Source organism: Dermacentor silvarum, chromosome 9, assembly GCF_013339745.2.
Source record: "Dermacentor silvarum isolate Dsil-2018 chromosome 9, BIME_Dsil_1.4, whole genome shotgun sequence".
NCBI lineage: Eukaryota > Metazoa > Arthropoda > Arachnida > Ixodida > Ixodidae > Dermacentor > Dermacentor silvarum.
The window spans coordinates 48,611,188-48,637,707 of record NC_051162.1 but is presented as its reverse complement, the minus strand read 5'-3'; the positions used below and the strand labels follow the sequence as shown (position 1 = coordinate 48,637,707).

General features: G+C 48.9%; 1 protein-coding gene across 4 annotated transcripts in view; it reads left to right on the top strand.

Moving 5' to 3' along the window:
- LOC119463574 (uncharacterized) overlaps nucleotides 1-26,520 on the top strand; it is a 126,186-nt gene that overhangs the window by 36,477 nt on the left and 63,189 nt on the right. For 3 of the 4 annotated variants that reach the window (XM_049656024.1, XM_049656026.1, XM_037724403.2), the window contains one exon: nucleotides 9,833-12,764. The exons of the other annotated variant lie outside the window; for it this stretch is intronic. In XM_049656024.1, the coding sequence (XP_049511981.1) occupies nucleotides 9,833-11,113 (1,281 nt within the window). In that variant the 3' untranslated portion in view covers nucleotides 11,114-12,764. Of the gene's footprint in view, nucleotides 1-9,832; nucleotides 12,765-26,520 lie in introns of those variants that run through there. 4 annotated transcript variants of the gene reach the window in all.

The window sequence follows — 26,520 nt, the reverse complement described above, 5'->3', positions numbered from 1 at the left end:
CGCAGTCATCGACTGCTCCAAAAAAGAAAAATCTCGTGTCACGGCGCCTGGAAAGGGGCCGGGAGCTAACTTAATATTCTTGAACACACAGCATAAAAACCTATCAAAATGAACACAGAAATCCTACAAGGGAATGTGAGAGGACTTCTCCATAATCTCGATGATATCACAGAACTCCTCCATAAATATACGCCAAAAGTGCTGTGTGTCAGGAAACACATCTAAAACCTACACAAACTTCCTCAGACAATATGCAATCTTCCGTAAAGACCGTGATGATGCTGTTGCCTCGTCCGGAGGTGTAGCAATAATTGCAGATCATTGTGTTGCATGCCAGAATCTCTCTTCAGACACCACTAGAGGCGGTGTTTGTGCGAACGATACTTTTCAACAAGTTGGTAACAATCTGTTGTATTTACGTACCGCCACACTATAAACTCGGCAAAACGAAATTTTACATGCTAATTGACCAGCTCCCGGAACCATACATTATAGCCAGTGATTTTAATGCTCACAGCACTTTGTGGGGACACTCCCGGTGTGACGCCAGGGGTCGGCTTATAGAGAACTTTTTATTAACCTCTGGTGCATGTCTTTTAACAAAAAAGAGCCCACCTATTATAACTTCCACCATAATTCATTTTCTTCTATAGATCTAGCGATTGGCTCTGCTACCCTTCTTCCTTATATAGAATGGAATGTCGTTAAGAATCCATTTGGCAGCGACCACTTCCCTGTGACGTTGACCTTGATAGAGGAACATGACAGTCCACCCCACGCCCCCGTTGGAAAATAACATCATACCGTAACTGGAAAGGTTTTAAAGAGTCCACTTACTTAACACTAGATTTTATCAACCATTTTACTATTGATGACGCAGTAGCGTATTTTACCGGTTTTATAATCGACGCAGCTGAAAAATTCATTCCACAAACTAAAGGTTTCTCATGTAAAAGACGGGTCCCCTGGTGGAATGAGGAGTGCAGGCTGGCACGAAAGAAACAGAACAAAGCCTGGGGCGCACTGCGTCGCTCCCCGACTGCAGAAAATCTTATAGAATTCAAACTGGCAAAATCCCAGGGAAGGCGTACGCGGCGACAGGCAAGGAGGGCTAGCTGGGAGAGGTTCCTCTCTGGCATAACATCTTACACACAAGAGTCTAAAGTAGGAATGGCCTTAGAAGGCTTAAGGGGCAGGAGACCCATCCATTGCCTTTAGTTGACCAAGGGAATACCTTGGAAGACCAGGCCAATGCTCTGGGCGAGCACTTCGAGCATGTGTCAAGCTCCATGCATTACTCAGAAGCATTCCTAAAATGTAAACAAGTAGCTGAACTTAAGTCACTGGATCGTAAATGCCGACCGAATGAACCATACAACCGTCCATTTAATATTGCCGAGCTGAGAGCTGCCTTGAGCATATGCAGCAGCTCTGCACCGGGAGCTGACAGAAACACTTACACACTGACACACAGATGACACTTCTGGCCCTTTTCAACTCTATCTGGGCTGCCAGATACATTCCATCCTCATGGAAGCAAGCTATTGTTTTTCCAGTTCTGAAGCTGGGTAAAGACCCTTCCTCGGCGGCAAGTTACCGCCCGATAGCTCTCACAAGTTGCCTGTGTAAGCTTTTTGAAAAAATGATTAATCGCCGACTTATAAATTTCCTTGAACTGAACAATATGCTTGATCCCTATCACTGTGGCTTCAGAGAAGGGCGGTCCACAACTGATCATCTTGTGCGCATTGTAGGTCATATCCGTGAGGCATTTGTACACAAACAGTTTTTCTTGTCGATATTCCTTGATATGGAAAAGGCATACGACACAACTTGGCGTTACGGAATTTTGCGAGACTTGTCGGGAATGGGCTTCCGTGGAAATATGCTGAACATAATAGAAAGCTATTTGTCTAAACGTACCTTCCGCGTGAAAATCGGCAATGTATTTTCGCGTCAATTTATACAGGAAACTGGTGTACCCCAAGGAGGTGTGCTTAGCTGCACACTGTTTATTGTGAAGATGAGCACACTTCGGGTTTCATTACCACCAGCTATTTTTTATTCCGTCTACGTAGGCGACATACAAATAGTTTTCAAATCCTGCAACCTCACAGTGTGTGAGAGACAAGTACAACAGGGCAGACGAAAACGGATTCAAAGTGAACCCCCACAAAAGTTCTTGTGTTCTTTTCACCAGGAAGAAAGGGCTTGTTGCAGATCGCACTATCGAAATGTATGGACAACAAATACCTGTGAACAAAGAGCACAAGTTCCTAGGCATCATACTTGATTCTAAACTTACTTTCATTCTGCGTATAAAATATCTCAAGGTGAAATTCCTAAAAACAATGAACTTACTGAAAATTTTATCTCACACATCCTGGGGTAGTGACAATAAGTGTTTAACGAATCTTTACAAGAGTCTCGTTTCATCACGATTGGACTATGGTAGCGCGGTATATCACTCTGCCGCCCCTAGTGCGCTGAAGATGCTGGATCCCGTCCACCATCTAGGTATCCGCCTGGCCACTGGCGCATTCAAAACAAGCCCCAGTGAAAGTTTATACGTCGAATCAAATGAGTGGTCACTCCATCTGCAGAGAACATGCACCAGCCTCACATATTTCCTTAAAGTCCACTCTAATCATCAGCATCCGTGTTTTAATACCGTTAACAATATGACGTGGTGCTACACTTTTTCATAATCGTCCCTCTGTAAGATAGCCTTTTTCACTGCGTGTCAGGGAACTAAGCGATGAAATTGATATCCCACTCCTCGAACATCGCTTAATGCCTTCAGCCAAGCTGTTACCACCTTGGGAGTGGCAGGTAGTAGCATGTGATATATCATTTGTAGAGGTTACAAAGCACGCTTCAGAGGTCAAAATCCGAATGCATTTCCTAGAATTACAGTTCAAGTACTCGTGCACAGAATTTTACACAGACGCTTCTAAATTACATTCCGGAGTATCTCATGCAGCCGTCGGTCCGTCCTTCTCGGAATTCGGCGCACTCCACCCAGAAACAAGTATCCTTACGGCTGAGGCCTACGCAATATTGTCAGCTGTAAAGCATATAAAGAAATCAAAACTTCAAAAAACTATTATATTTACAGACTCCCAAAGCATCGTAAAAGCCCTGAAGTCACCCTGTAAACAGAAAAACCCTGTTTCCATTGAGCTCTATTCTGTTCTTTATAGAGCATACGCAACTAACCAGCATGTTATTATATGCTGGGTGCCTGGGCATAGAGGCATCGAGGGCAATGTTCTTGCCGACCAAATGGCCACATCAGTCACATCACCCGCTATTAACCATACAGCTGCTGTTCCTGCAAATAGATTTGAAACCTTTCTTGCGAAAGAAACTGCGAAGCCACTGGCAACGCTTGTGGGACGCAGAAACAAGCAATAAGCTTCATTTGATTAAGCCACAGTTAGGTTACTGGCCTTCTGTAACGAAAACCCGGCGAACTGATATCCTTTTCTGTCCTCTCAGAATAGGACACACGTACGGCACCCACAATTTTCTATTGAATGGTAATGATCCTCCAACCTGTGGTAGATGTGGCGAGAGGCTTACCGTCATCCACGTCCTCCTGGAGTGTTGGGAAGCCAAAAGAGAAAGAAACGCTTTCCTCTAGCATATCGCTATTGTGTCCCTCTACATCCCGCTATGTTTCTTGGTAAAGAACCACTTTTTAACAGCAAAGCAGTCCTCGCATTCTTGAACGATGTTGTGCTACATGTTATTAGCCCAATAAATTCGTAGCGCATCCTCTCTCCAGAGGATGTTGCTGTGATAGTTTTTTATAGCACATGCCTCCAGGCCCTTGTGTCTCAAGGGCTCTGTTTAGGCACTTGTGCTTCTGGCCAATTCTTGCTTCTGTAATATTTTGTAAGTCATATTCTCTCGCAAAGCATTGTTCATGTCTACAGTACACATCATTAGTCATTGCCATAATTTTGTTACGTATAGATTTTACGCACTTTACAGCGACCGTTTTTAGGACCCCTTACAGCCATGCCACATCTAATGTTCATATAAGTGACTATTCATATACCATTAACAAGCCATTACCATCGTCTTGGCACTCTTTGGCCACATCTGGCCCTTGCGCCAATAAACCGCAATAATAATCATCATCATCTTGACGGTCTGGGCGCACCGATCCAGGTAGAAAAAAATATGTATACGCAACCTGAGAGGCTATCGCACAGCCATATCTAAAAACTGAAAGTCGCTCCGGTAAAGTGTTCCTTCTGCTTCACTGTACAAGAGTGAGTTTCACTTGCTAGATATGGCTGCATAATAGTGTGTTGGATTGCTTATTGCTTTCTCTGTCTCGATCTGTGCATCCAAAGAGTTCTTATATGCATTTATTTTCACGAAATAAGATTAGTCGCATGTTCATGGGAGCGCGCATGGCAGCTTCGAGCGACGGCTTGCGGATGGAACTAGAGTGTACTACAATTCTACTACACTCTGTCTACCAATGCGCTTTCCGAGAGAAGGAATCACGGCAATGATTGGACGATAATATGAACAACAGTGCTAGAGAAAGGATATTACCCATGTATAATCAAACTGAGTAGGGGAGACTGGGAAGTAAAGACCAATGGAATATTCTTGGCTGGTCTGCCGATCTTCATTGTGCCAGCAGGTGAAGTCAAGTAGCAACATACAAGTCTCATCGAATGCTATTTGCCATTCAGATTGTATTAGATTCCAGAATTCACTATTAGATATGATGGAAGAGACGTTTTTGTTCGAATGTAACGCAATCACAGCAATTTGAATTCTCGGGGTCAATTGAGCGATGCAAGGGAGGACTGGTCCGAATAATTCTGCTGCTGGTGAGTCGCAGCTGTTGCGCAGAGTCGCACCAGTTCCTGAGCGAATTAGCGCACGGGGTTGATAACATTTACTTAACGCCTCCCTAGCTGTCAAACAATATGAACACCCCGTTTCGAGGAAGCCTGTGAACCTCCTAACTCGATTCAGGCAAGGAAAAAAAATTGGGACAGTCTCACCGTGTTTCCATCCCATTAAAACTGATTGGTGCACATTGTAGCCCACTTACCTCCTTCAACGAACAAATGAAGTCTGAATATATCTCTATGTGTATGTGAGGCATGCCGTTCTTTTAACAGCTTCATTATTGTCGATATGTGAATGCACCGGATAACTGAAAGCAGCCGTATGTAAAAAGCTGCTCAGTTGAGCTGACGTGCAGCTGGGAATGGCATCACATGCAGGCTTGAAATATACCACCTAGGATTCTTTAAAATGCACCTAAATACAAGTACGCGAGTGCTTTTCATTTCGCGCCCGTCGAATTCCCCGGTCTGTATTGAACCCATGAGCTCCAATGAGCTCCAGAATTGCCAGCAGTTTCCAATGGCACAACCTTGATGCGGCCAAATCCACTTTGATCGCAGCTCCATCACAGTGTTTTTCGTCGTCGGGGGTCTCACTGCAAAGCATGTGCTGCTCTGGCCGCTCGTCCCAATCAACCATATTCTAGTACACTCTACGTGCAAGTTAAGGAATTGCGGGCACAGTTCAGCAGCAACGCCATTGCTACGCCGTTGGGGGCTGAGCATGTGGAGAAAGACGGTCGATGTGGTCTTGAACTGTTGAATAGCAGACGACACTGAGGCTCAGTTCCTGACGTCACACAGCCTTCCCAAAATGGCGGTTGCTGTCGGTGGGAGAAAAAAAATTACCGTCCCTTCTACTCCGTGAAGATGCTCGAACAGCGAAGCTGTGTTAGTTACACCGATCAAGTAGTGCATGTCTTGCACAGGATCCAATTGCATAAACACAAGCAAACACAGATCTACAACATGAACCTCTATTACAGTGAAAAGTTACGAGGCGAGAAGAGGCAGCGACTTCCGACGTTACTCTACGAGTGTCCCGTTCTCTGGTCCAAACCAGCTGAGCCGCCACCAGAGGCATCGGCTGCAGTCACTGACACCGCGCGCATTCGGCACGAATGCGGAGAAACGCGGACGGCGTCGGCAGAAGCTCTACGGGTTGCGCGTTATCCGAACGGGCGTGCCGCACAGAAACGCCTTCTCTTATTGCCTCTCCTCGCGCCCCGCGGCCTCTCATTGGTCGCCTCATCCGTCCAGCAAGGCCGTAGTAAAGCGCGGCCCCTCCACCTGGCCATCGGGAGGTGGGAGTGCGCCGCCCCTCCACCTCGCTACGCTCCCTCTGGAGCATTGTGCATGACTGGAAGACTATGCGCTTCCTTCCCGCTTCCCGCCTTTGCGTGCGCGAGCCGCAATTGCCGGCTCACCGTCGCATGCTTTCACTCGCACATACAGTGTACGGTGCGCGGCGCTGATTTTATTTCCCGCCAACTTTATGCAGAACCTCACGGCAATGACGAGGCCGACAGCATAAATTTGCCATAAGTGTCCATATAATTTCTATTGCAATAATATTGAATGTAATGAAGCAACTGAATCAAAAATAAAGGGGCACTAAAGGCAAATAATAAGTCAGGCTAAAGGGATAGATTCTCGGTTGAGAATGTCTAAGGTGTCAATATTGTCACGGGAATCGCGAGCAACGTTTTAGTATTCGAGCTAATTGAGGTAACTGCAGGACATGATTTGCGACACACCCAAGACATTGCAAATACTAGCCCTATGACGTAGGCACTCCTCATAATTCTGTCACTAGTACTTAAAGTCTTGTAATAAAAAGATCATTGCATTAGATTATAAGATGGAAGGAAATGCTACTTGTCCAGTTCTATTCGATACTTAAAAAAAATTTGGCGACCCTTACACTCCGTGAAGATGGTTAACCGGTGAAGCTGAAACGTGCGGTGCCGGTGTTTATTACTGGGTTAATCCTGAGGGTTCATTAAAGTTTTTCTTAATTATGAGGTTACACACACGTTCGGCTGCGACGAAAAGAGTGACGTCACTGAAGGTATGTAGGCCCGAAGTCCGCCATTGTCGCTTGTGTTCGATGTCTTGAGTTTGCTCGGCGGCGTGTTTAGCAGCATTTGCCTGCCATTGCCGCTTGCGATTCTTTGAAAATAAATTGCTTCAAAATGAAATCTGTCCGTTTCGTAAGACATTGAATGGCTTATACCACCTTCAGCAATGGCTTATACCCCATAAACGCGGCCTTCCCATTACGACGACAGAAGAGAAGTGAAATTCTATGCTGTAATGATGAGTGGCAACGCAGCCAGCTGTGGAAGTAGACCACGACGAATGCGGGAGCAGTGGCACGAGCATGTGCCGAGTACGACCACGAGCCAACGATCCAGCTGTGGAAGAAGACTATGCTCGAGCCAATGCTGATGCTGATAATTTTCTGTACGCAGGCCTAGACATATAAAGCTTAAACGAACTCATTGACGTTACCCTTGACAATAACGCGGGCATTTGAAAGCTTTCGTTTTCGCTCGACTCTGTACGGCCTGCACTTTCACGTTTCAGTTTCATTATCAGATAGTGTTGGTTTTGCTCACTCACGAAACTCGCACTAACTGCAAGTAGCAGAGAAGTCCATGTGATGTCGCGGGATGCCCGAACACTCCACGACAATTGATGGAAATAGAGTGTACTAGATAGGGGGGGAGAGGGTCCTGCGCCCTGTGGAGGATTTTTTTATTGAAAAGTTGATGCTACCGTTGTTTTCACCTGAATGAGTGGGCCCGAGTGCCTGCCGGACGTTTGTAGCGTCGTAGACCCTACTGCAGCTGCATGGAGCTTTGACAGGCATTTCACTCTGCTGCATCTAGTTTTGATACTCCGTGGCGGAAACAGTGATTTTATTTTTCACTGACCAGTAATCAATAAATTGGAGAAATAGCGACAGAAACGACCCAAACTAGACAGCAACGATAGTGCGTCAAGCAGACAACAGCTACAAAGCCCGTGAGCTCGCCTCAGCCAATGGGCACTGCCAACAAAGCTGGAGCTTAAGGATAAGGCGAGGCAGTACCGCCACAATTTCAGCGTTTTTGGCTTCACCCTTGGCGCTTGCCAAGGTGTCCACCGGACCCACTCTGCCATTTTAGTACACTCTAATTGAAAGTAGCTGCAACGGCGAATCCAACAGCTCCAGTATTGGCTCGGTTTCTTCATGGCCGCACATTTGTGTTTTGTGCGATTGTTTTGGCGTCGTTTTGCTCACAGACAGCAGTAAAGGGCAGTGATAGCGTATACGCCACCATTCCCCTGCTTGGGAACGGGCGATTTGAATGTGTAATGGACAAATGGTGCAACAAAAAGTCCCTGGATTGATCTATGCGTACGAGATAGTGCTACAAGCGGACTATGCAAGAAATTCACAGACACTTGCGAATAGTATGTGTGGCAACTCTGTAACAAATCTAGGCCTTAAGTGTAGCGCAGAGTAATGGGGACTTATGATTTTTAATGAAGAGTCGAGGACATACGTGGTGTCAATTCAACCACGAGTCATGCCCATGATCAAGGAATATAAATACCTTGGTGTTAACATAAACAAAGGAAAGACTTACTGAAGCACCCACCAAGATTATCTGAAAATAAAGGGGAAGCGGAATGCAGGAATAATGAAATATAGAGAACTTGGGGCCACTATAAATATGAGGTGGTGTGCGGAATCTGGAAAGGATAGTAATGGTGCAAGCACCAACATTTGCAAATGCCATTTTGTGCTTAAAATTGGATATCTTGTCAGGGTAGGAAGTTACCAAAGATGGTTAGGCTGGTAAGCTTTAGGAGCCCACAGCAAAACCACAAATGAGGCAATGCGGGGTGACATGGGTTGGGCGTCGTTTGAAGTTAGACGAGTGCAGAGCAAGATTAGTTTTGACGAAAGACTCGGGAACATAGATCAAAATAAATGGGCGGCTTAAGTGCACAAGTATCTGTACCTGAAAAGTGTGGTCACAGAATGGAGGAAGAGTTCTAGAAAGTTGGCAACCAAGGACAGGGTAATTGAAAGTGTAAGTAGACAACCAGCAGTCATCTGAAAGAGAGTGAGAGAAATAGAGACAATGAATTCGTTACAAAGAATGGAAACACAAAAGACGGTGGACATTTACAAGAATTAGAAAGAAATTAGAAGAGAAAATCTGTACGGTAACACCAAGGGTAGGACTTTATTTGAGGCTTGAGCTGGTTGCTTAAGGACAAAAACATACAGGAGCAAATATTCGCAACAAGATGAGGCATGAGTATGCTGCAGCAAAGATCCAGAGACCATTCAACACATCCTAATATTCACCCAGTGAGAACAGTAGGTAACGTAGACCTTTCAGAAGCACTTGGATTTGAAGTGGATGGAAGCATCAACCGGTCAGCAGTCTAGGTGGTAAACAAGTGAAGTTTAGAGGAATAGCGGAATAAAAGCAGGCGAGAAATTGATACGACCGGATATGTCACAGGGATAGGTAGCGGCACACGGTAGATAGAGAAGTTTTGACGAAGAAGAAAAAAAAAAAGATTGAGATGTATATAAAAATGCTAGAATGAAAGACATGTACTATAGCATGCATACCCAGTTAAATCAAGCTGGCTAGGTGACTATCCCCGCCCCGTTTTAAAGGGGATGCCAAGAAATCATTATCATCATCACGAATACTGTGCATGTTTTCACTAGTTCTAGTTGTATCACACAATTAAGGTGACTGAGTCGGTTCAACTTTCTTTAAAAGCAATAAACGGTGCAATGTCCCGAAATATTTTTTACTTCAAGAAATTGTTATGCTAGCTGTGAGTATCGGCAAAAATAACCAGTCACATAACATGTGAACAGGTCTCATCGAATTCTAATCAGTGGATTATTTTTTTATTTTTATTTGCAGGTAAAATGCTGGAATGAAGAAAGCGGCTGCGAGATGGTCACTGCCGCCTCCAAACTCTATGAGCATTTCTTCCAAGATTGTGACTACCACATCACGTCTTGTCAAAAGTGTTCGGCTCTGATTCTTTGTAACGATGTGTGCGCACATCTCAAGAGTGACTGTACCGATTTTATGGTGTCTCGCATGTCTAGAGCCCCCAAAATTTCTTACACTGACCCAGAAGGAATACTGAGAGCTTTGAACGCGAGCTTAGATGCGCGAGTCGGTGAAATAAAGCACAGCCTATGTGAAGCCCTGAGCGAGAGTAGCACTCAACTAAACAACAGATTAAATGAGCTTTCTCTTTGTATGAACGCAATGAAAGAAGCTGTGTTACAGCCATCGACAAGTGAAATTTGTGCAGAGCAGAGTGGTGGTCCAGAAACAGCTGCTGGTGTTGCCTCCATCAGAGCAGTCAAACAAATTATTAATGCTCACGGCGACAGGCTCACCAAACTTTCAAGTAGCATAAGCAGTCCAGGTTACACTCTAAACCAAGGTGTGGGGGATACGGAAACGACAAGTCCTGAGAGGCTTGAACAAAGTACAAATAATCCGAGGATGGTTCAGGCACAATTGAGCAAAAGCTTGACAGGAAGCACTCCCAGTCCGAAAGAAATTTCCCAGAGCCTGGAGGTGCCTAATGAAATTCAAATCGGAAAGGGTCTGAACCCTGCGGTAAGTTGTACATCCTCTGAAATCTATGCCACGAATTCTAGTTCTATCCCAGTACCTAGAGAGAGTGTGAAACAAACAGAACAGCATACGAAACTCCAGAGAGGAGAAGACGCAGCAGAAAACACAGGTAACGCCAAACGTTGCGAGCTCATTGTGAGAGGACTAACTTCGATGAGGAAATTTGCAAATATAAATGGCTCTTATGATTACGTTGGGGAAAAAATATACCTCTTTGGCTATCACATGTTGGCAGGCGTTAAGCTCATTAGGGGTAATCAGTCTTTGACCTTGCATGCGCGTATTAAGCTTATCAAAGGAGTGAATGACAACTTTCTTCAGTGGCCATTCCATCAAAACATCAAGCTCATTGCTGTACATCCATCGGGGTACCAAACGTGCCATTGTGTAAATTATGCATTTCACAGTATTGCACACTTTGGAAAGCCAGGACCATTTGGCAACACGGCCTTGTATTTTCCAGAATCCTCGTTATGCTTGGAAAATCTTGAGCATGAAGGATACACAGTGGATGACAAGGTTCAGCTGGCTTGGGAGCTCGCTTAGCGTGTCCAGTGAACATGTGAGAGGCATATCAGCTGTTCTGGTTTTGCTCCGATGTACACTGTTGTCTGATAGCACTGCTAATTTCATTGATGTTCTGCCATACTTGCGGATTTGTTTTTGTTCAATGGTACTTCATATCATTTTTTTGTACTGTTACCTTAGGCTGCATTTCTATCCTTGTATTCACTGTTATCGTCAGTAATGCTCTTTCTCAGAATGTGCCAAATAAATAAAGCGCTTACCAAAACTCAAATACTGGCTATGGTACAAACATGCCGCTTATTCCTGTAGAAGTGCGTATGAGTACATGATATTCTGTTTTGCATGTTCATGTGACTTCAAGAGAACAATCTCTTTTGCTCTATACTCCACTTGACTTTAGTGACATCAGCTGTTCACTGATAAATACTGCCTATAGTTGTGGTAAATGGGTGCGATAGTTATTCTTTTGTTTTTCATCTTTGCTGTGTACATTGCAATTTGTGGACCCAGTGGAACTGTGAACTTGTGGGCGTTGCAAGAACCATAAAGACGTAAAGAATGCAAACCGAGAGCAGGTAGCACATACACAAGCATGTCAGAGGGAAAAGAGAAAAGGAACATCGAGGCTGCATGGCAAACGTGTGGGAGCTCTAGCTGCAAAGCTGCCCAAGCTGCAGAACCAGTGCACCGTCCGAGTAGAAGAGCTGCTGGTGCCATTCTAGCGTGGCCCTGTGCTGAGGCAAGCCCACCCAGTGCAACTACTTAGGCCATTCCTGGGACCAAGGGTGATGCCTGCTGAGCAGCACTTCCTAGAACACCGTTACACACGTCTCTTGGAGGAGAGTAACTATAAGCACTGGCAGCTAACAGAGCCTGTGTCTGGGTTGGGGTCGACCAGAGGTGCGGCCGGTCGCCGAGGTTTTCGAGTGCAACATGGACAGGTATAGCACACGGTATGGCAGCGATGTGTCGTTGACCATCAAGGACAGAGCTATCAAACAGAGTGCCACCTGTGCCTCAGTTCGCTTCTAGCGAGGAACACACCTCCAGGATCACCGCCCAGTTTTTGGACATTACGATCTCTCGATGTAGATGATTTTTAATTTCTTGCCTTTAGCTTGGTGCATGACTTGTCGCATTAAACTACCTTTTGTATTCTGCCCATCGACTTTTGTGCCCTTAAGTTGTGAGAGATTGTTTTTTTTTGCTTTGAGTTTCTCAGTTGTCTTTCAACATCTCATGACACAAACAACTGACAAATGTCCCAACTACCACACAACTCGCATACCTGTACATACATTTATTTTCAGACAGCCTATACACATGGAAGTGATTTCAACACATGATGTCTACGCATGAAGTTAAGATACATATAAAAGTTTAGAGGCGGGCAAATATCAACAGTTCCTAATATAATTGAATATCCAGTAGCAAAATGCAGACACATATTCGCAGCAGGAATGTTTGTTCTGGCATGCTTATAGGTACAATGTGTGCACCGACAAGTAAAAAAAAAGTAACAGCCAAATATATCGGATAGAAAGGGCCAGTTTTAAACACAAGAACACTAATTTGCAAGTAAAAAGCCTATACTTATATTCGCTCAAACACTAGTGGCTGACTGCAAACAAGCTCTTTAAGAATTATGAGCCGCTGTGCGACTAGCTTTCCAAAGAACAAAATTCATTGCTGATGAAATGAGATCAACAGCTATCGGTTCCCTTTTCTGCAACATGTGTGCTTAGACTCTGTAGAAGGGTCAATTGCAGGGAAAGCATCACAGGTTGTACCGTCAGAAATTTAACCAGCTTCACAGACTTAACGTCGCGAAGACATGAAACAGCGGAGCTGGTGGCTTATACTAGCTTTTACTTAGCTTTAACTTGGCTTTTACTTAGCTATAACTTGGCTTATACTCAGCGTTAACTTGAATTTTTACTTAGCTATAACTTTTGCTTTTTGTTAACTTTAACTTTGCTTTAAGATCGATTTGTCTATCTTCACGGTGAGCTTCTTCGTAGCATTGCCAAGAGGCAGCTTCTCTCTCTGTAAACTGTGGATCTCCAATCCTCCTCCGTTGCTTTGCGTCAGTAGCCGTTGCTCACAATTCCGGGTCTGCGCGCAGTCGTTGAAGCCGCTCCCGAGAAGCATCACGACGCCGTGCCTCTTCTTCGGGAGAAAGCTGCCTCTTCGTCCTGGCTATGCTCACGGCAGAATGACACCGCCGCCAACGCATGCTCTCTTTAGCTCAGGAGAACCCGGCATGTCATGGTTACGTCATCACTGCTCTCTCTATTAAGTTCCGCCTCAACTGCTGCTTTGGCGCTCACTCCCTCGATCTCTCCACCGCCGCGTCATCGCTACCCTCTCTTTAGCTCCACACACCTGCTGCTCAGCTCGCGCCTTCCTCCTCTCTCACCCTCTCCGCTCTCTGAACACCTGCGCTCCGGCGCGCGCTCAGCCCAGCTCGTGCCTTCGGCCTCTCTCACCCTCTCCGAACAACTGCGTCCCGGCGCTCGCTCCTCAGCCCAGCTTGCCCCTTCCTCCTCGACGAAGACCTGCGCCCCGGCGCGCGCTCCTCAGCCCAGCTTGCGTCTTCCTCCTCTCTCACCCTCTCCGAACACCTGCGCTCCGGTGCGTGCTCCTCAGCCCCGCTTGCCTCTTCCTCTTCTCTCACCCTCTCCGAACACCGGCGCCCCGGCGCGCGCTCCTCAGCCCAACTTGCGCCTTCCTCCTCTCACCCTCTCCGAACACTTGCGCTCCTCAGCCCAGCTTACGCCTTCCTCCTCCCTCCCCGAACACCTGCGCCCGGCGCGCGCTCCTCAGCCCTGCTCGCGCCTTCCTCCTCTCTCCGCTCTCCTAAACACCTGCGCCCCGGCACGCGCTCGGCACGGCTCAACGTCGACCTTAAACAGCTCCGCTGTTAAAATGAGACTCCGTGGCTAGACATCCAAAAGCACTAAATGACAATACAAGCAAAATTCACAGGTTTCCATGTATGCTTCCACTGCAAAACCTAGAACAAAGCTTGCACTGCTCATTTTGTTTCTGCATTGCTTCAAAAAGTCTTGCCATTTCACTTCTGATAATTTGCTACACTTTTTTTAGCAGACAGTGAACAGTAACTATACATTACCATAGCCTAATTGCTGCTACATATATTGCAATTCTTAAATATTCCAAAATACCGAATAGCTTTTCTTCGAAGTATCCCGCCCGGAATGGACATGATAAAAAAGAAAACAACTGCAAACATCAACATACTTTCAAGCCTTGCTAATCTGCACTAGCTTAGCACCCTTTCGAAGTAGATGTAATGCAGCCTGTCTAACGTTCCTGCACATGCTCAGTGTCTCTCGGCACATGAATGACTAGGCCCTCGACTTTTGAAATTACTGTAAAATGACGCCTTCGTGTTAAGGAGGAGCATGCCCAGTTGAACCTGGGAATAATACTTGTGAGCAAGTCTCAGTGCATAATTTTCTCCATCACGGACAATAAATGCCATCTTAACATTTACGAGGTCTCGTAGGCTAGAGTACTTGCCTTGAGGTGCACACTTTACTTCTAGCAAGAAATTTGTTCCCCTCTGCTGACTTATTCCACCAGGGCTGTAGCCAAGCCAAAAAACATCCGGAATGATAACGAGTCCCAGCTTTATCACACACTACTTATGTGTCCTCTCGGACTCTTCAAATGCAAAAGGCTCATTACCTTTTCCAAACGTTGTGGCTTCGTTTCCCTTGAAAGGCTCCCTGCTGTACAGCCTCTCCAGTTTTGCTTTCCAACTGCGTGTACACCTTTCTACAAACGTGTAAAACTCGATCCCTGCAGATGCTTCCAGTTTTTTAAAGCGAATCTTTATATGCTCGCATGTTTCCGCTGTGTTGGCGGTGTCACGCTGAAAAGTGGGCCGATCCTGTTGATAGTGAAGAAAGGGTCTGTAGCGGCAGCAGCATCGGCGTCGCAGGAAAATTACGTAGACGCTCGCGTCTACACCAGGCACGAGCGGCTGGCACGCACCGGCACAGGCTAGCGTTCCGAGAGAGATAAAAGATGCTACGCTAAGAGATCGAGTGTCGGTTTTTCCTCTCCCGCGAGAGCCCCAGACTTTACCGGTCTTCCGTGGTCGCTCGTCGCCACAGTTTGGTGACCCGGACGTGATACTGCCATACGCTCCTGTGGTAGCGACGACCATAGACCAGATCAACGCTACGAGAGCTCAAGGCCAGAACCCTTCCGACGAACGCGGTGAGCCCTCCTGCTCGACCATGGCCGTGCGCCTCCGACAGTACTGGGACCAGCATCCCTCGGCGTGGTTTCTTCAGGCCGAATCGCAATTTCAAGTCGCTGGTATCCGCTCTAAAGCTTCAAAGTTTCATTACGCCGTTGCAGCGCTCTCGCCCACCGCCATTGACGAAGTCGCAGATTTGTTGAACGCCCCATTGTCTACCGCCGCCTATGACGATCTCAAGGCAGCCCTGCTACAGCGCACAGCAGCTTCAAGGCGTTCTCGCATCCAGCAGCTTCTGTCCGCTGAAGAACGCGGCGACTGACGCCCTACTCAACTTCTTCGCCGAATGAGGCAGCTGCTCGGAAACAACGCGAGATCTATCGACGACGCACTGTTGCGCGAATTGTTTTTGCAACAACTCCAGGCTAATGTTCAGATGGTCCTGGCGACAGCCTCTACCATGGATCTTACCGGACTTGCCGCTTTGGCCGACAAAACCATGGAAGTAGCCACCCCAACCATCGCAGCCACCACATCGTCTCCGGGTGACAATATAACCGCCCTGCAAACACTTCCCTGCTCTTCAGCAGGGTAATCTACGCTCGACTCCTTGTGTGAGCGCCTGGAACGTATCTGTGCAGCACAACATCGCCCCACGTTTTCTCGTCACCCACGCAGCCGTAGTTCCAGCAAATCAAGACGCACGGGCACCCGCAATGAAACATCACCTACAACCTCTAGCGTTTGCTACTACCACCGCCGTTTTGGAAACGACGCTCGTCACTGTCGGCGTCCCTGCGCTTGGCCGGGAAACAGGCCGGCCGACCTCTTACGGCGACGAGTGGTCCGGCCCAACACACAAGTCGCCTTTTCTACGTGACGGACATAGTTACGGGACAACGGTTCTTATTTGACACAGAAGCTGACGTCAGCATTCTCCCCGCCAACCACTCCGACCGAAAAGCGACACCTGTGTCGTTTTTGCAAGCCGTCAACGGCACCAGGGTTCCAGTTTTCTCGTCACGCTCCGTCATGCTAAACCTTGGCCTTCGACGAGCGTACCGCTGGATTTTTCTGGTTGCAGACGTCCGTCGTGCAGTCATTGAAGCAGACTTCTTGCACAACTACGGACTCCTTGTCGACGTTCAACAATGCCGTCTTATCGACTCCGTGACCCAGCTATCCGTTCCCGGCGTCCCATCATCAGGCACATCGCCGATCGCGCCTATTTCTGCCATGTTGGACGAACTTTTCGCCGCGCTCCTACGCGAGTTTCCCACTTTGACGTGCCATCCGGACTGGACACAACCGGTGCAACATGACGTGTGCCATCACATTGTCACCTCCGGCCCACCAGTCTTTTTCCGACCCCGGCGTTTGTCCCCGGCCTTTGTCCCCGGAGAAACAAGATCGCTCGCGCGGAGTTCGAACACATGCTGCAACTTGGCATCGTCCACCCTTCCTGCAGTAATTGGGCATCACCACTTCACCTGGTGCCTAAGAAGACGGGAGACTGGCGCCCATGTGGTGATTACCGGGCACTAAACAACGTTACAGTTCCTGATCGCTACCCTCTCCCGAACATTCAGGACTTCACGGCAGCGTTGCACTGCATGCGACGATCTTTTCTAAGATCAATCTTGTTCGCGCCTATCATCAACTACCGTTTGCTGAAGAAGACATTCCCAAGATCGCCATCACCACACCCTTCGGTCTTTTTTAATTTCTCAGACCCTGCATGCGGCACTTGACGTTATTGACCACTACCTTCCACAAACTGGTATGTGGCCATCTCCAGAGAAGACAACGTACGTGGTGATCCGAGGCTCAGCGCAAGATGAAGCTGCTCTCACGCTCACTCTCGGAGGCGAAACACTGCAGCGATCGGAAAAACCAGTGCGCGTTCTCGGGATACCTATTGACCACACAGGCACAGCGGATGCGTGGCTCGCTGACCTTCGCAGGACGTGGCACAAGACTATGCACCTCATAAAACGGATCTGCTTCTGCATGGGTGGTGCTGGTACCCACGTATGCCGAAAACTTATGAGTGCTCTGCTGACATCCCGAGCGATTTACGGAGCACGCTGTTATGACCTGCTTGCTCGGCACTGGACAAAGCTAGAGGTACTCCACAGAGCAGCTCTTCGCATCATCACAGGGCTCCCGAAGCACACACGTGTCGAGGAGCTGCATCGATATGCGAAGTTGCCTACCCTCCGCGCAACCATCGAAGCATCGAAGGCAGGCCACGAGGAGCGCCTGAAGCACACCAGACAAGGCAGGGCACTACTGGCCTACATGGGAAAGGACCAGTGGCGCACCGACGGGGGGGGGGGGGGATTCGGGGGTTGTAACCCCCCCCTGAGGCCCACTTAGCCCCCCCTTTTGTTTAACCCCTTTTCTTTCCTTACGCATTTGAGTACTGCAACTAAGATGTAAGGCGCGCAATCGTCTGCACACTCGTAAAAAGCACACTTTTTTGACAATTTCCCGTGAAGAAATCGAAATTAGTGCTGTTTAGATGGTATTGGCAAACTGTCAACCCCCCCTGGCAGAGATCCTGGGTGCGCTACTGGAAAGGACATATCAACTTTACCCCAACTGCCATCGGAAATTCCACCTTGGGATGACATTGCTGTCGTCGACACTACACCAACGCCTCGAAACATGGGCGCACAACATGCGCGCCGTCGAGCAGCATTTGCTGCGTGTCATGCGCAGAGTCTGGCAGATGCTCCACCAAGCCAAAACAAGTGTACACTGACGCAGCTTTCGACCCACGCACCAGTGAGGGAGCAGTCGCCTACCACGTAGTCGGTTCTTGTGCGACACATTCTACGTTCATAACTGCTGATGCCGACGACCAACTGAACTTGAACTCCGGGCGATAGGCTGGGCAGTAGACCAGGTCTCAAGCAACACGCATGCAAAACACATCGATATATACACAGACTACCAATATGCGCTGCATGCTTGCAAGTCTCGCCACACAGCCTCATCAGAAGTTCTATTGGTCAAGCAGGCCTTCAGGCGTGCAGAGGTCCGCGGGGTCACTGCAACACTTCATTGGATCACTGGTCACCAGGGCATCGAGGGAAATGAGAGAGCCCATGAGGCGGCGCGCGCCCTTCTTTCCAACCGCGTCATCTCCCGGGATCCTTCAGAGACCCTCAGCGCCAGCACAACTAGCACGACAAAAGGACCACCGTATGACCCAGACAAAGCTCTGAGAGTAGCAGCCAACCGACGCAAGAGGAAACTCCGTGCGAGTATCCCGCCAGACCCAAACCCACTTCCCGTGGGTCTTCCCAGGTCGGGGCAGGTGATGCTGCATAGGCTCCGTTCCGGCTTCGTCCTTACACCGGACGTGCTAGAGCGGTGACGGAAGTACCGGCCACGCAGGGAGAGACGTCCTCCTTTCCCTTCTCCTGACCCCCTTCCGTCGCAGGAACTTGGCCCCTCGACAGCCTCGGAGGACGAAGAAGCACCCCAGGAGCCGCACAGGTGTCCTGACTGCGGCGTGGCCACGCGACCATCCGCAGCCCATTTGTTTTGGGAGTGTCAGCGCTACGCTAAGCAGCGGGACCACCACCTGAGGGCGGTGCAAGTGTCGTCCTACGAGGAGTGGATTAGGCCGGCAACTGGATTGGCGGATTCCGACAGGGCCATTCTGGACTCGCTCTTGGGTTTCGCCAAGGACACGCAGCTTCTAGGAAGGCTCTAATTTCTCCTTCCCTCTCCCCTTCCTATTCCACATAATAGGCCTTCGGAGCCATCCTACAATAAATACATTTTCATCATCATCAATTTCTCCGCATGCCTTTCGGCTTACCGAACGCGGGCCAATCCTTTCAGCGTTTCAACTCATCGTTTCATCAGCTCAATGGCACATACCAGGGACAAAAAAGAGGGAGAGAGAAATTAAAAAAAGGAGAGAAGGAAAGCGAAGGAAGGAAAGAGAGAGAGTGAGAAAGAAAGAGAGAAAGAAATTTGAGAAAGAGATAGAGAAAGAAAGAAAGAAAGAAAGGAAATCGTACCAGCCCTTACGTTAGGTTTAAAAAAGTTTGTTTTACTACCGTGACATGTCGCGAACTTTACGTTACCCTGACGAAGGTCAGATACACATACGAGAAGCTTCGCTTACTCCCGTTTTCTCGGTAAGGGAAGGGCTGGTGATTTTTCTTTCACTGTGGCACAGGGTGGATGACTGATCAGTTGTCTCGCGACATATTTACCTAGCTTTGGCATGGCAGAGGCACACACTTTGAGGATAGAACTCTTTCATTTTCATTGAAATGTTCTGAGTAAATCTTTTCGGCGCTATTTTTTCACCATCTCGCACCCATTCAAAAAGTGAACATTTGTGTAGTCTGTCAAGTAACAACCTTGTGTGAAAACAATGTCCTTGGCATGGACTATGTTCGAATTGTTGGTGACGGGGTTTACTTCCTTGCACGAGTTTTGTGTTTTGCTAATGCGGAATCTAGTGCTGCGTCAATAAGTTCTTTCCTAATCAGGGCCTAAACATCTTCGGAGAAACTTCTTGGTTCAAGCTGCTCGACATGGCAAAACAAACTAACTGGCCTCGGTTTGTAGAGGCTGGCAGCGCTGGCGCGTCCCCACTTTTGTTGCACATCCGTCCACGGCAATGAATTGAGGGAAGCACGGGGCACTAGTTCTGCTAACGTACAATGCTGAGATACCTTCTGTTTTGCCGTTCTTGTGGATCTTTCATATGATTAAAGAAAAACATTTAATAACAATGTCGCAGATAGGGCTAGTTGGTATTCCACGATGTAACTTGGAAGTGCAAAAAGTAAGGACGAGACAGAAGGCAACCGCTTCGGTCTTGCGTAAGCGCTTGTGTATGTCGGTTCCCTTTTGTTTCGTTCTTTGTCACGTAAAAAAAAGTTGCATAAAAAATTTCGTACAACACTTCATAAAATCAAAATCCTACAACAGACACTAAAAAAAGCTGAGAAGGTTGACAACATTTCTGCACCTTCCGTGGTTATTAATTATATTAACTTTGGCCATTTCAAGTGACTGAAGCCATACATATATGCCTGTTATGTAGAAACATGTTCTTGAAAGACTACAACAACATACACCAAATTCCATTTTAAAGGCATCATCCCCTTTTCAATGGCAATGATGCCTCTATGTTTGCCTTTTACAATGTGGATTTTAATCCGACATAACGAAACACATTCACTGTGTGTCACTTGGTGCACATTGCAGGCAAGCCAATTAACAAAAACTTAATAAACCCATGAGGTCAAAGAGTTTTCACAGTTAAGATATACCAAAGTGGCAAACACACGTTTGCAGTGACGAGAGAGACCGGTTGTGCACGTGTTTTCTCCCTAAAGGCAAACAAACCAATGTTAAGCATGCAAACGACAAACCACCCTAATTATTCACAGCGTAAATGCGTTGGCTTCCACATGCACATTGAAGATGAAAACAACACATTGTCGTAATCGTGCTGGAAACGGGGCGCGCTGGCACACCTCATCGTCTCGTTCATATGTTCGCAATCGGCACTACTGAACTCTTTCCGCACGTGTCACCCTGGTTTTTTTAACAAGCATTTCACAACTAAGCCGGCGCAGGGAGCCATGTATCTCGTCGTGAATGTCCACAGCGTTTATCTTAGGCAGCGGCTTGGGGGGGGGGGGGGGGGGGCTACGCTTCGTTTACATCCGAGCGCTACCGACTAACTGCGTGGTATCAATTCACGTACACCACGAATCGATGATTCGCCTACATCACTCCGAGACGAAAAGCGCGGCGCGCCGGTGCCTGAGAACACTGACAATTGCTCCCTGACTTGCCGCACCCTCAGTGGCACGTACTCGGTGACCCCAAGCCATTGGACAAAGGATATCCGCAGGACGTCCGGGAAAGAACCGAACGTGCAGAACCGATAGCGGACGTCCGTCGGACGATCGGAAGACGTGACAATCCGGGCGCTATTTTTTGTCCGAAAATGAAAGTCCTATGGACGTCCGCACAAAATCACCCGTTCATTGAAGAGCGGCGCGTACCCATGGAAGCGGATTTGTGGTGCAACCCGCTAATGCATCGCGTAACTGTGCTTGAGGAACCCTTGTGACGTGGGTTCGATTCCGCTCAGCATCTAATGAATTGAACATATTGTGAACGCTAACTGTGCAGTTCATCATCGTCTTCATGTGTATATACCCATCCTCGTAATCATCATCATTTTGTCGGGTTGGTGTTCGTGGGCTGTCTCGCGCTGTGTGACAATACAAGAGCTCTGCCTTCATCCCGAGCTTCGTCTCACAAGTGGTGGAGCGTGCGTTGATATCCCCGTCCTCTTGCTCTACCGGTCACCCCTGGAGCTCCGCTCTGGTCGACGGTTGTGCTCGCCAACACCAGTCATGGCACAAACCATCGCATCCACTGCTGCCACCACCTCAGCTCCGCCAGCTGGGGCCTCCCGATCACCACGTGCCACCCAGAGACTTCTGGCCCTGGGCGTGGTGAACACTTTCCGGGAGCTTCGAGAAGCCCACTTAGTCAACCAATACACGCGTCTTGTATAGACCCCGTCTGGTCGCCGCCTCTTGGACCTGCTACACATCAAACACGACTACCAAACTGAGGAAAGGGTGAGAGTGCCAGTACCCTGGAGACGCGCCCTCAGGGTCCGACCCCTTCCCCGCAACATGTCCACAGAAGACCATAGCGGTCGTCGCCAGGCGCGCGCGGAAGCGTTGCAGCGACACTATGGTCACCAACAACACGTGTATTACGTGGACGTGCCGGCCCACACCACGGGGGGGGGGGGGGGTGGTACACGGCCGCAGTCGTACACAACACATAGCACAGTTAACGGGCTCACTTTCAAAGCCTACAGCGCAACACACGCGGAGAAGATTGCCATCGCTCTGGCCCTCACTAATCCCACGTCGAAACATAATCACCGATTCGCGAGGGGCTTGTCGGAACTATGAGCTGGGGTGGGCCCCCCCGCTTGCCCGGTGCATACTCCAATCTAGCTGTCTATACGTTGATACAACTCCGCGTAACCTGATTTGGGCCCCAGTCACCAGGGACTCCAGGGAAACGAGGCCGATCACGCCGCCCGCGCACTCTCTCCCCGGGCTGTCTTCCTGTCCTTGGAAGCCTACTCCCAATCAGACAATCTGGCCCTTTCATTCAAAGAAATCACCGATTACTATAAGGAGGAGCACCGGCGTTACCCGGCCCCTTGTAAGGGACTGGATCGCGCTGACGAGCGCCTCCTCATCAAATTTTTACCAACACTGTACTGTGCCCGGCGGTGCTGAAGCATTTCAACCCATCCTTTGACGGCGCGTGCCGGTTCTGTGGGGAGGTGGCTGACACCTTCCTCATAGTATGGCGTGCCAATCAAACCTCCATCCCCCCCAACCCCAACTTAACCAGAGAGGACTGGGAGGCCGCCCTGCTCGGCTGTCAAGACCTCAAGACCCAAAAGGCCTTGGTTCACGGACGCGGGCGGCGTTGCTTGCAAATGGGGCCCCGGAATAGGGGATCGACCTAGTACTGTCAGTGGAGGAGGCCAATAGGTCCCTAACCCAATCACCTCTCTGCAACCAGTTTATTAAATATTTTTTCTCCACCACCACCCAAACTTGGTTTTTCAACCTTGAGCGCGACTTCCCTGATTGGCAATCATTTACTGCGCAGCTGCGACAGATATTCGGCACATCTGCTGGGCTCCAAAGTAGCGAAACAGAAGCTCGATACCCGCATCCAGGAAGCTGAGGAATCCTACACCTCTTACATGAAGACTATGCTCTCTGCCATCGCGCTCAGAGTGACATGCCCGAAGTGGAACGTATCCGCCATATCCTGAAGGGCATCAACTCCGTTGCTTTTCACGCCCTTGTTATTCAGAACCCCACTTCCGTTAGTGACACCATCACGACTTGCCACGACTTGCCACGACCTGCTCCTTCATCTTCCACGCGCCTCCTGCGACGCTCACCTTACCGACAACGAAGAATTGCGAGCGCTCATCCGCATCATTGTGCGAGAGGGCTTCACGGCCATGCTCCGGCCAACACCGCCATTGCGTCTTTGCGCGCTCCTTATCCCAATTTGCGCGAGATCATTAGACAAGAGCTGACGTCCATGCCGGTCGCCTGCGCCTGTTTGTACACCTTCTTACGCCGAGATTGCTTCGCGGCCTGCGGTCCCAGTTCCATCTGCACCTGCCACCGTTGTCTGCGACCACCTGGCCTCGATGGCAGCGAAGGCCCCCCCCCCCCCCCCCCCGTGCAATCATACGACTCTACATGGCACCCTTCCCGCCAGTATGTTTCTACTGTGGCATACGTGGTCATATCTCTCGTTTCTGCCGCCGGCGCCAGCATGATGAACGACGTGGCTATTCCGCCTATGAGATGACTATGTGCCCAGATCGGACGCCTACGTTCCAGGACCCTATATATCCTCGCCACGTCGTTCGCCCTCACTTCCGTTGTCCCAAAACATGTCCCGGTCTTCTCGCTCACCCCGTCGTCGTTCCCCGTCTCCGTTCCGCCGTACTTCATCGCCCTGCGTCCTGCCTCCACTTCTTTCGACAACCATCTGGAAAACTAGACGCTGCAGCTTTTGGAAGAAACTGCTTGATTGCCAACTGTCCCCAATTCCTCCTGCTCGCCCGACTAATTTACTCGCTGTTTTGTGGAGGTGTTCTGTCGACGCTCTTATTGACACTGGCGCCGCCATCTCTGTTATTTATCGCGAACTATGCTTCCGTCTACGAAAAGTGCAAACTCCGTATGTTGGTCCGGTCTATGTGGCGCCAATGACGTTCCGATTTACCCTACCGGACAGTGTACTGCTCGTGTCCTCATCGACGGAATTCGCCATCATATACAGTTTACTGTTCTTACGTCGTGCGCTCATCCGGTCATCTTAGGCTGGGATTTCTTGTCAGCTGCATCTGCTGTCATTTCGTGAGGACAACCACTTATAAATATTACGGACACCGAGCTCTCTGACGCGGCCGATTCCTCGCCGCCCCACCATGTCACAGCGGCAGATTTTGTTCTTCCACCCGGCCAAGCCCGCATTCTCATCATTAGATCAAGCGAAAATATCGACGGCGACGCAGTGGTTTCCCCTTCTCAGCGCTGCATTTTTCGGGGAATCGCCATCGCTTCTTGTCTAGTGCGTTTCTCACGCGGCTGCGCTAGTCTGACCGCCTACAACACGGCATCAGAGCCACTTCTGCTGTCGGAGGGGTCCACTGTTGCCATGCTTATCGACGCAGCCCAGTATGTGTCGTCACTGCTTCGCCTGTTTCCTCCTTCGCCGAGTGTACGTCCACGGATGGTTCACCAGTGCTCTCAGGGCCACTGTGATTTCAGATCTTAGCCCAACTCAGACTATGCCTTGCTGACCATCTTAAGGAAACACCAACCTTGCTTTGACGTATGTTCAGATGGCTTGGGTAAAACAACCGTGGCCGCTCATCACATCGAAACCGACGGATACCGCGTCATTCGTCGCCGCCCTTACCGTGTATCGTCTGCTGAACGAAAGTTATAGAAGACCAAGTCAACGACATGCTCGCACGGAACGTTATAAGGCCTTCAGCAAGTCTGGTCGTCTCCTGTTGTCTTAGTTAAAAAAAAGGACGGTTCGGTACGCTTTTGCGTCGATTATAGGGCACTAAACAAAATTACCCGTAAGGATGTATATCCTATGCCCCGTATTGACGATGCTTTGGATACCTACAGGTGCCGAATACTTTTCGAGCCTCGACTTGCGTTTCTGGATATTGGCAGATCCCGATGCATGAGCCCGACAAAGACAAGACGGCGTTTGCAACATATGGCATTTTGGAATTCAACGTAATGCCTTTTGGTCTATGCAATGCGCCAGCCACATTTGAACGAATGATCGATACCGTACTACTCGGCCTCAAATGAAAAACCTGCCAAGTTACCTGGACGACATTGTCATCTTTTCGCCCGCTTTTCCCAGCACCTAGAACGTTTAGACGACGTTCTCACGTGTCTAGCCAAGGCCGGTCTCCACTCAATACTAAGAAGTGTCGATTGCGAGCCCCAGCATCAAAGTATTAGGTCACGTGGTCAGCAAGCACGGCATTGAGCCAGATCCCGACAAGGTCGTTGCTGTACATCATTTCCCACCATACCTAAAGACCATCGCAGCTTTCTCGGATTAGCGTCTTCTCAGATTAGCGTTGTCCGTGGCCTCGCGACTATCGCAACCCCTTTTCATAAACTCCTGACCACGACCACACCATTTACCTGGAAGGATGAATGTGAAGCCGCCTTTCAGACCTCAAGCGATGCCTCACATAAGGACCAGTGCTTCGTCACTTTGATCCCACATCCTCTACTATCCTCCACACTGACGCAAGCGGGCATGGAATAGGCGCTGTCCTGCTGCAGCGGAACCACGCGTCTGAAGAGCAAGTCGTGGCCTACGCGAGTCGTACTCTTTCTCCTGCTGAGCGAAACTATACTATCACCGAACACAGAATGCCTCGCCATCGTATGGTCCATACAAAGTTTCGCCCCTATTTATAGGGCCGCCAATTCACAATTGTGACTGACCACCATGCTCTGTGTTGGTTGTCCTCCCTGAAGAATCTGTCCGTACCCTCGGCCGTTGGGTTCTGCGTTTGCAGGAGTACGACTACACTGTCACATATAGGTCTGGCAGGCAACATCAAGATGCTGACGCTTTATCTCGTTGCCCGCTGTCGCCAATGCCCATGTTCACTTTTCCTCCGTTCGGCACCGCCCAGCCAACCGACCACAACCATGGCCCCGGTACGGTCGTGACCTCGGTCGACATTCTGTCCGCAGAAGACCTCGCCTCCCTCCAACGTGCAGATACGTACTGCCGCAAATTATCGACCGGCTTACTGGCTTATCCGTCCTGCCAACAGCTGCTTAAGACGACAACTGGCACGGTTTAAACTTCATGAGGCTCTTATTGCGGCAAGTTTACCACCGTACCAGTCACCGATGGGTCCCAGTCGTCCCTCACTCACTTCGACTGCAAATTTTACAAGCTTTTCACGACGACGCAACGCTGGCCACTTAGGATTTCATAAAACCTACGACCGCATTAAACTCGCTGTTTCTGTCCTGGCCTGTCCTAATTGTTGCCAAGTACGTCAGTTTCG